Here is a 10,244-nt window from a genome sequence, read left to right as displayed (position 1 = left end):
AAGGCGGGGCGGGAACTGACTGAAGGTAGGGAAGGAAGAAGGCTCTGGCTATGACGTCATAGGATTAACCCTCTCCGCGCCCGGCCAGTTGCCGCCCCGAGGGGTAGAAGACTCGAAGCTGACTGGTTCTTCCGGGGATGAGTCCCCGGCAGAACCTGGGAATGGACGCTTGGGTCGGTCGACACCCCGCACTGGGCGTTTGATCGTCCCGGGACAGCCACCGCACGTCGCGTGGATGTCCTTGACATCGACATGTGGGTTAGCGTCGACTACGGGTGCTGGTGACCGTGTCATGAGTGCACTTACTACATAAGAAACCACCAGCGTATTTGTGCGCAAGGGGTGTAATGTGATCTGCCTCTTCAGCAAGTTGCCCTGGGTCGGGGGCGGAGAGCTGGGTGCACACCGCCACTCGGCGGCGGCCGGGAGCATGGCATCCCAAAGATAAAACAGTTTATCAGGACTTAGATTTGCCACCTACTGCTTTACTCCATTTTCAGGTAGCCCTGACCTGGAGATTGCGTCCTTACTGGCTTGCGTCTCCAAGAATATCCTCTCTGGATATTCCTTATGAATATCTAGTCTTCTCCTCTGTACTTTTGATCTTGCAATTCCTTCCTCCAGGAATGACCTTCCTCGTTCTTCTCCTGGCTTACTCTTAAGCCTTCCAAAACTCTGCTCCCATATCCCATCTGCAGAACCCTTGATCTCAAGAGCTGATTCCCGTTTTATCCCCAGGGTCTGGTAAGTGAAGGGCTGAATAGAGTGGCTCGAATCTGCGCGGCCTGGGTTCAGCTGACTACGCAGTTTCCACCAGGGGGAGCAAGAGACAGCGTCATTTCACGACGTCCACCAGGGGGCGCTTTCTCCTGCCTCTGGCCGTTCAGGACTGGGGAGCCAACCCGCGGATTCGCCCCGCCTGATCTGGAGAGGCACCACTAAACTATTTGCATAATCTTGAAAGGGCCGCGCTGAGTGGTTGTGGTATAAAAGAAATTTGAAACGGGTTCTCTGATTGGCGTAAGTTTTCCCTCTTGCCTCGCGTCCCCATCCCGGCCCGGAGGTCGGTAGGAAGCCTCCGACTAGTGACAAGAGGGAACCTAGGTGTCCGGGCAGTGGGCCCTGAGGGTGAGTGCTGGGCGCCGAGAGGCTGAGCCGGGGTGTGGGAGGCTGGGGTGGGAGACTGCTCGCCCCGCCCTGACTCCTCTCGGCTTGCCGGTTCACCTGTCTAGGAGTCGAAGATGTGCATCTAGAGACACCGCGACCCTTGCCACCTGACCCACACACGGAGGCCCTCTCAGTCACCCTGGTCACACCCACGCTGCCTTGGGGTAGGAAAAGGAGTCTCCTCAGTCTTAGCTTCTGACCTCCCGGGTCATCTCACTCAGGCCTCTAAAGAGCTTGGTTTGCCCCTCTGGAAAGTGGACCAGTGGCTTACAGAGGCATGTGCCAGGGAGGGGGGTGGGTGGTGGAGGAACCTGAAAATTGTTCACCCACAGCTTTGTTCTTGCAGAATCGCCCATAAATAGGGTCCCAGGGCTGGAGATGGGTATCGAAAATGAAAGTCCAGAACCAGACTGTCAGAAACAGTTCCAGGCCGCAGTCAGCGTCATTCAGAACTTGCCTAAGAACGGTGAGGGCACGGGGACCCTCATTTGGGGGTTCAGATGACCAGGGTCTGCCTCCCAGGAGACCCTGATCCTGGCAGCTTTTGCAGACAAGTCCCTAAATGTGTTGTCCTGGGGTTCCCCTCTGCCACCTACCCCTGTCTATCTTGAGTGAGACCCTTCACCATCTCTGCCCCCACCAAGAGAGACCCTTCACCACCCCGCCAAGGGTGGTTCTCCTCCCGCCTCTATCCTCCTGGAGCTGGGAGTGATACTGTCCCCCTCCACTTCTCAACTTTTGCCCAGGCTCTTACCGCCCCTCCTACGAAGAGATGCTGCGGTTCTACAGCTACTACAAGCAGGCTACCATGGGGCCCTGCCTCATCCCCCAGCCTGGGTTCTGGGACCCTATCGGACGTTACAAATGGTGAGCTTCCCATCAGCTGGGCAAACAAGCCTCAGCTGTCAATCAGCCTTTCACAGCCCTCCGCCCCCCACCCCCACCCCCAGGGAAGCCTGGAACAGCCTGGGCCAGATGAGCAGGGAGGAGGCCATGTCCGCCTACATTACCGAGATGAAGCTGGTGGCACAGAAGGTAGGGAGAGGCTGCAGGCTCCTCCCTGTGCCCAAGGTCTCAGCCAGGTGACCCGCCCCGCTTTGCCCATCACGTTTCCTGCACGTTGATACACCTATGGGAATTCCACCTTCAAGTTGTCCCCCTGCCCCTGCCTGACTCTGGGTCCTGACTGGGCACAAGGTGGAGGGATATGATGGCAGCAGCAGGGCGGAGGCGGCCCAGCTCAAGGGGGTAGGAGGGCAGTGGTGGGAAGGGCCAGCCTTTCCCCATTAGACCCCCTCCCGCACAGGTGATCGACACAGTGCCCCTGGGCGAGGTGGCAGAGGACATGTTTGGTTACTTCGAGCCCCTGTACCAGGTGATCCCTGACATGCCGAGGCCCCCGGAGACATTCCTGAGAAGGGTCACAGGTCAGGCCCCCAGGCTGGGAGCTCCACAAAGGCTGATGGAACTGTCTTAGGGGGCTGCTCAATTGGAGGGAAGCCTGGAGGCAGAGGGCTCTAGAAATGTTCCTGTAAGGACCCCAGCTAGTGCCCCGATGGGGTGGGTCTCAGACAGAATCCCTGGCTAGATGAGGATGGGGAGCAGGGGCCTGATCTCTTCCCAGCCCCACCTCTGGGTGCTGTGTCTCTGCAGGTTGGAAAGAGCAGGTACTGAATGGAGATGCTGAGGCTGCCCCAGAGCCTCCCTGCCTCCCTAAGGAACCAGCACCCCCAAGTCTAGGTCAGTGTCTGGGGGGGAGGGGCAGAGGGCCAGGCCAGAGGTGGGAGGACCTCCAGGCAGCGTGGAGGGGAGCAGGCTAGATGCTGCGCTGTGCCTGTCACACCTCATGCCCACAGACACTGAGACCCCCTGTGCTCCCAAAGGCCAGGGGCAGGTTCTGGGATCCCTTTCCTCTCAGGGACCCATCTGTGCCTCTTATGGTAGCATCTTGAGGGTCCCCTAAACAGGTGCCTCTGCCCAGGTGCACACCCTTCCCCTCCTTCCATGGCTTCCCTCCTGCCACTTGCCCCGACTTCCCTCCTCCTCAGAATCCCAGCCACCCAGGGACCAGGACTCTGAAGTTTTCTGTGATTCTGTGGAGCAGCTGGAGCCTGAGCTGGTGAGACCCACTCCCATCCCCTCCCTTTCCCCATCCCACTGGGCCCTGGCTGCTCCCACCACCACCCTCCCCTCCGTGGACTTTGTGACTCTTCTCTGCAGGTTGGGGAAGAGCAAAGGGGCGCCCTGGGAGGAGAAAATGACACCAGAAACAGCCCCGAGCCTCCTGCAGAGAAAGGTGAGCCCCTATCCGACCCTTTGCCCCATGGTTCCAGTGCCTGGGGCCTTCCCCTGGCTGCCTTCATGGGCAGAGGAGAAAGTCCAGCACTGGGCACTAGAGAGAGCAGCCTCTGCCCAGGAAGGGTTGCCAAAAGCCAGACACTGGCCTGGAGGAGCAAAGTCCCTGCCTGGCCTCCTCTCCAAGGGCCACCAGGAGCCTGTGCCCTTTGCTGGCACTAAGTCAGGGCAGCTGGGGTAGAACTCCTAGACCAGTTCTCTCATCTACAGCTGCGTGGCCTTGGGAGTCATCCTTTCTCTCGGGGTCTCCCATTTGGGACTCTCCAAGGACGACGAGTTGAGTTCTCCCTTATCTCTTCCTAACTTCCAGTGTCCCATGTCCCATAAGAGGCACTTTCGTAAATATTATCTCCTTTATTCCTCAGAGCAAGCAGCCCTGTGAGGGAGAGGACATGATTTTCAGATGACAAACGAGGCTTAGAGAAGTTACTGACTTGCCCAGAGCCACAGAGCTAAGTGGTAGTGCTGGGGTTCGAACCCCTGGCAGTCCATTAGCTGCATGCATGGACTTTATAGACTCACACTGGGCACAAGGGATGGCATTCTACTGACTCCTCCCTGGCCCTGCCCCGAGCTGAGTTGCTTCCTGCGTCCCCTTTCCTGTGTGTCTGTGCTCTGCAGGGAGATTGGAAGGCCCCCTGCTGGGGCCCCAGGAATTGGACTCGTGGCTGGTGGGGACAGTCCGCGCGCTGCAGGAGAGTATGCGGGACGTCCAGGGGAGGCTGCAGAGCCTGGAGAGCATGCCTATGCCCCCTGAGCAGGTGAGCCCCTTCCGAAGGTCCAGGGCAAGATTGGGGCAGAATTTTGAGGGTCTCTGTGCTGCACTCCTCAGCCAGCCACTTCTTTGTCCCCCCGTCTCTACCTGCCCACACTTCTGCCTTCTCCAGAGAATGGTGTGGCTTATGGGTCAGGCCAGGAAGTCAGAGGGTCTAAAGTGCTTCCTACCTGGAAGGGAGAGTGGGAGAAGCCCACCTTTCCTGCTTTTAACCCCACCCCGTGCCAGAAGGGAAACCGAGGACAGAGGGAATTCCAACAGTTGGAGGGGCCAGAACCTGTCTGCTCTTTGCACTGGGGCTGGGAGGGGGTCCCTATTGGCCCTCTGTCAGGACTTCTTCTGTTCCCAGACTTACTGTCTTCCCCTCCCCTCCCCTCACATTCAGCCCTTGCACCCCTCACTCCTCCTCCCGACTTCTAGATCTGCTTGCCCCTGACACCTCTGCTTCTGCAAAATAAATAAGAGCAGCCATTTCCGGAGCCCCGGCAGTGTGCCAAACATATTACCTACATTACCTCATTTTATCCACACACACACACACAAACAGCAATGAAATAGGTTTTCTTTTCATTCCCCTTTTACAAATGAGGAAACTAAAGCTCTGAGAAGTTGAATAACTTACCTCAGGGCCTGGAAGGAACTCACACAGCCTGGAAGAACCCCACAGAGCTGCTGTGAGGATTAGGTGAGATAATGCATGTAGGTGCTTCTGAATGGGGCTCATTGTTACTATTAGCATTATTATTAAGTGATGGAGCTGGGAGTGGTCCCACTTGTATCTCCCTCCAAAGCTGGTATCCACCGTTAACTCTGAATGAGTCGGTTCTTGTGAAGCCTGGAGCTGTGGGGACAGGGGACAGCTGAAGTCCTAGATATGAAGGAATCACTCAGGTGACCCTTTGTCCCCTTGGCACAGAGGAATTGGTAGGAATTTCCTCAGATCCACAGTGGCTAACATTTCAACACTCCCCCCGCCTCGCCAAGGTTTTACTAATATTTTTTATTTACCTTTTACTAATTTTATATGCTGAATATTTCCACGCTGAGATACCTGGACTTGAATCTCTGAAAATAAGAACACTCTACTACCTAGCAAAAACATTTTATTGCACACCACAATTCCTTCATATCACCAAAAACACAAAGTGAAGTCACTCAGTCGTGTCCGACTCTTTGCGACCCCATGGACTGTACCCTACCAGGCTCCTCCATCCATGGGATTTTCCAGGCAAGAATACTGGAGTGGGTTGCCATTTCCTTCTCCAGGGGATGTTCCCGACCCAGGGATCAAACCCAGATCTCCTGCATTGTAGGTAGACGCTTTACTGTCTGAGCCAACAGTCAAATACAGTCCAGGTTCCAATCGTCTTTTCCAGCTTCCCTGTCTGTCCAGGCCAGGAGCCTCTGTCCTTAAGACTCTGTTAGTCTAGACCAGTCCCTCTTCCTTGCTAGTGACTTGGTGATGAGACTGGTCAGTAGTCCTGTAGACTGTACCACTTCTGGAGTCTCATGACAGCCCTGTGGCTAGATGACATGACCCGATTACATCAGAGGTGATATTCTTTCTTCACATCAAGACACATAACTGGATGTCCTACCATGAATATCCCTAGTGAGGATCACAGCAGGGATGAAGGGGTGATAGTCTGATTCCACCAGTTGGAGCCAGGGAATGTCCCAGTTCCCCATCAGCCCCATTTGATACACAACTTTTGACAAATGATAGATAATCCTTGCTTGGATCCATAATTTAGTTAATGGTTGCAAAAATGTGGACTTTTCTATGATTCCTTTAACATTTATTAGCTGGCATTTTTCTGTAGAGTTTCCCTGACCATCTAGGATTTCCCTGAAATATGGTGCCTTATGGAAGGGTAGAATATGTGCTTAATTCTTTCTCTTTACTTATCTATTTTTAAAGTAAGGAGTTGATTTAAAAGCCACCTCAATGGTGATAAATTTCCAACTTACTCTTCTATGAATTTATGGACTTTAAAGACTCAGTATTTCAGTCAACTGCAATCATATCGTTCTTTTTGATGCCCAGACTGTCACAACTTTGGTAAGACCCTCCCTTTCTAGCTGGGTCCTAGGTTCTTGTAACATGATCTCATTAATCCTTAACAGCTTCCTCACTTCTTGGTATAAGACATCCCACATTCAATTCCACCTTCCCTGCTCCAGACCTGAAATCTGCCACTTCTCCAAGGAGCCTTGCTTCCTTTCAACAGATAATGGGATTTAGAAACTAAAATCTGAACACCCTGGGTCTTCATTGGAAATGTGGCACATCCTTTACAATATGGGGTCTTCAGGCCATATCAGGCTTTGTGGCCCAGAGGAGACGACGTTGGAGCCAGTTCCTCCACTCTTTTTGGCACCTTGAATTGCTGTGGGAGGAAGATAGGGGAGGGAGTTGGGGCTCAGTGTTTCAGGGACAAACCAGGAGTCCCAATCTTCAGACTGGGGAAAGGGAAGTAGCAGCTCCCACTTGAGTTCTGGAAGCAGGTCCCTAAGGAGGGCCTAGCCTGAGCTGAGGCCTGGGCTGGCGCCTGACTCTCTCCTCTTGGCAGCAGATGCCCCCACCCAGTGCCAGGCCTCGGCCCCTCAGGCTTTCCGGCCCCACACTGATCTTCTTCCTCCTGTGGCCCTTCATCGTCCAGTGGCTCTTCCGACAGTTTCGGACCCAGAAGAGGTGACTCTCGGTGGAGGAGTCTGCAGCCAACAGGAGGCTATGAACCCTGTGTTCTGCAGTGCCCTGAGCCTTCCTAGGGGTTAGGGGAACAGCATTAACCGCCCCCGGCTTCCCGTCCCCAAATAGCGTTCGCCTTGATACCCCTCTCCTCGTGTGGGGGCCAGATAGGACCCTACTCTTCCTGCAGCTCCACAGGGACTGTCCCTCCTTTCCCCCTCGACCACCTCAGGCTCCCTGGGGAGACTGCCCTAATGGAGCAAGTCCCCAGTTCGGGGTGGGCGGGTGATCCAGGGGCGGAGCTACCGGGTCTCAGCCTCTGCCCTCCTCACCCTCTGAGTCACGTGACTCCTCTCCCAAGCCAGCCTCTCCCCGAGGAGGCTCAGCTCTTGGGCAAGTTGGGACTTCGGCCGGGCCCTGGAAGAGTGATTGGCTGGCGGGCTGTGGGAGGGAGGCCAGGAGGCTCGACCGAGTTGGGGAAAGGCGGAGAGCTGGCCCCGGGGGAGGGCAGTCAGCTCCTTTTGGCTGGCCGCCCTACCCGCAGAAATACTCAGGACGTCCTCACTAAAGATGCACTTACAAAAGAGTTTCACCAAATAAAACCTTCATCTTCTGCCGTCTGGGCTGCCACGGAGTGAGGCGGAAAGCGCGTCCGGGACGCGGGAGGTTCAGGTCCCTTCTGTGACCCCTTCCCCGCTGCCGTGGACGGCCCCAAGACGCCAGCGGTCGGCGTTCCAGAGGGAGCATTTCCCCCTCCCCAGGCTAGTGGAGGGAACAGCCCCTGGTCTGCAGGAGAGGCGGAGCGGCTGCTGGGGGCGCCCTGGGCGGGGCCCCGCCCCCTGCCCCGTCGTGGGTGGGGACTGTGGGGGGGAAAGCTGCGAGCCAGGGGCGGCGGGAGGAGAGGAGTACGGCGGGCTCGGGCCCAGGCTCCGTCCGCCGAAGGGAGGGCGGCTACTCCCTGCTCCGCGCGCCGGGCGTAGGGTCGGGGGCCGCGATCTGGGCCCCGGAAGTGCCCACTGCCCGCTTCCCCCTCCTCAGCTGCTCTCCCCTTGTGACCTCTGCGCTCGGGCTTTCCCAGGGAACTTTCTGGAAAGCCAAGGACGGCGGGAGCGTAGTCCCCGCGGCTCCCGTCGGGGTGGGTCCAGTGCCAAACTGAGCAGAGACCTCTAGGAGCCGCTGGCTGCTGGGGCTACGAAATTTTGAGTTAATCCCTGTGTTAGGGATGAACAACTGGAGGGCAAAGGAAGAGGGGCCAAACTGGTGCTGGGGATGTAAGCGGAAGCCAGCGCCACCACTTGGGCATACTCGCAGTGTGACTTGGGCAGGACTCTGCTCTGATCCTAGGTTGCCTTGTTTGTGAAATAGCGATGAAGACCTTTTCACCATAAGGCAGTCCTGGGGATTGATGACCAGGACATTAATGACAAAATGCCTACCTAATATCAAGGTGCGTGGCCTCTTGTTTCATAGAATTCTGGAATTCCACAACCTGTCAGTTTGACCACTCCTCCCCTAGTAGAACAAATGAGCCCATACAGCTGAAACCAATAGACTGAGGCTGGGCTCAGTTGTACCTTCCAAATCCCAACTGAGGGTACCCAGGAGTCCTTTGGAGTCTGAAAATGTAACAGTTTTGAGGTCTCTGACTCCCAGTCGAGTTCTCTCCAAAAACTTTTCCTCAGGGAACTCCCACTGTTGAGGAGAAGCTCTTGCTCCTGCGAAGCTTCTTGCATGACTGATGAAGCAGCACACGAGAGGGGCAGGTTTTCAGAAAGACCTGAGTTCTCAGGGAAGACAGGCTAGGATGTTCCATCTCAAAACATCTGGATGTGCCTCAGGGTCACTCTTGCTTGCCTCTCCCTCTGGGCATGCCCATGACCACTTCCCCACAAAACCACTCCTGAATCCCCAGACAAGTCCTGTCTTGGGACAAGATGCCTACTCGTCATAAATGTCCTGCTCATGCCACTCTGCCTGAAAATGCTTCGTGTTTTAGACAGCCACGAAGTCACCTCCTCCATGAAACATGTCCACAATTCTCAACTCCTAAGCAAGCTGGCTCACAAGCTCCTATCAGGATTTTCATCATCTGCCATTTTGGCTTACCGTAGGTTTGATGGCCTCTCTACACAGTCCTTGAGTAGCACGGATGAAATTTTACTCACCATTGTGCCTTCTTATCCAATGTGAGATTAACCTGACGGTCCATCGGTTAAGACTGTTTCCATTGTAGGGAGCCGGGTTCTTTCCTTAGTGGGGGAACTAAGATCCCACATGCCTCCAGGTGAGGCAAAAAAAAAAAAAAAGGAAAGAAAAAGAGGGCCAGAAGTTGGCTGAAAGTGTTGCAGATGGAAAGGAACTAAATCCAGAGTTCTTACAAAAAAAAGGGACTTTTGTGTTTGTGATAGAAAAACAGCACGGAGTCACAGAGACCTTCGCTTTAGCCGAAAGTGTCACTTAATTGTCATGTGACCTTGGACAAGTCACTTAATTTCTGAGCTTCAGAGATTCCTTATCTCTAAAATGGAGACAAGAATCCCTACCCTGCCTAACTCACTGGGCTGTGGAGGAGCAAATGGTTCTGTGTGCAAAGGAACGCTGTGCGGTGGAAAGCGGCTGGAATATAAGACAGGGCTGTTGATGAAGAAACAGGAGTCACGGTGTGTGGCAAATGGGAAAAACTGAGATTACAGTAAGATTTTCAGTTCAGTTCGGTCGCTCAGTAGTGTCCGACTCTGCGACCCCATGGACTGCAGCATGAAAGATTGTAGACCTAAGTGATTTGAGTGGAGGGTTTCGGCTACTCCTGGCCCTCAGCCCCTGTCCTTTGGGCGGAAGCCTGGAATCTGGAGAATTTTCACAAGGAGAGTTATGTAGCGCGCCGCCCTACCCCCTCCCCGCCCCCCATGAATCTGTCCCACAGTTCTGGGCCAGAATCCCTCTGTCCCCATTTCTGGGCAAGGTTTCCTCCTCAGGGAAGCCTCTGGCTCTTGCCTTCCTGCCGGTGTTGCCCAGCGTCCACTGACGAGGGAAGAGCCTCAGTGGGTGATTCTTTCCAGTCTGTGACTTCTCTCTCGAGTAGCCAGGGTTGATTATTTCAACTCAGGATTAATTTCGAACCCCTCCCCCAACAAAGAGGCTCATCCGCTGCCCTGGACTCCCATCCAGGCTCAGGAAAATTTCATGGTCGATTCCCAACTGCACAGACCAAGAGGGCCCCAGGAGGCCATTTTCTTCGATAGAAGCTGAGGCCCG

At 55.0% G+C, this 10,244-nt stretch overlaps 2 protein-coding genes across 7 annotated transcripts in view; both read left to right on the top strand.

The window, feature by feature from the left end:
• Window positions 1–999: 999 nt before the first annotated feature.
• ACBD4 (acyl-CoA binding domain containing 4) lies at window positions 1,000–9,295 on the top strand. 6 transcript variants are annotated; one of them, XM_010832414.1, is made up of 11 exons: window positions 1,022–1,128; window positions 1,233–1,331; window positions 1,514–1,633; window positions 1,914–2,034; window positions 2,118–2,202; window positions 2,474–2,594; window positions 2,821–2,907; window positions 3,216–3,286; window positions 3,388–3,463; window positions 4,144–4,283; window positions 6,871–9,295. In XM_010832414.1, the coding sequence occupies exons 3-11, from the start codon at window positions 1,546–1,548 to the stop codon at window positions 6,994–6,996; spliced, it is 915 nt and encodes a 304-aa protein (XP_010830716.1). In that variant the 5' UTR covers window positions 1,022–1,128; window positions 1,233–1,331; window positions 1,514–1,545; the 3' UTR covers window positions 6,997–9,295. The 6 variants fall into 6 exon arrangements, with proteins under 6 accessions (XP_010830714.1, XP_010830715.1, XP_010830713.1 ...); XM_010832415.1 differs by having other exon boundaries at window positions 6,874–7,606; XM_010832416.1 differs by lacking the exon at window positions 6,871–9,295 and adding an exon at window positions 6,425–6,540.
• A 20-nt stretch (window positions 9,296–9,315) lies between these two features.
• HEXIM1 (hexamethylene bis-acetamide inducible 1) overlaps window positions 9,316–10,244 on the top strand; it is a 4,267-nt gene continuing 3,338 nt past the window's right edge. The window contains exon 1 of the mRNA XM_010832410.1: window positions 9,316–10,239. The gene's annotated coding sequence lies outside the window, so the exon portion shown is untranslated. The remainder of the gene's footprint in view (window positions 10,240–10,244) is intronic.

Source organism: Bison bison, unplaced genomic scaffold (genome assembly GCF_000754665.1).
Source record: "Bison bison bison isolate TAMUID 2011002044 unplaced genomic scaffold, Bison_UMD1.0 scf7180017861046, whole genome shotgun sequence".
NCBI lineage: Eukaryota > Metazoa > Chordata > Mammalia > Artiodactyla > Bovidae > Bison > Bison bison.
Note: the sequence above shows the minus strand (reverse complement) of the source record. Positions and strands in the feature narration are given on the sequence as shown.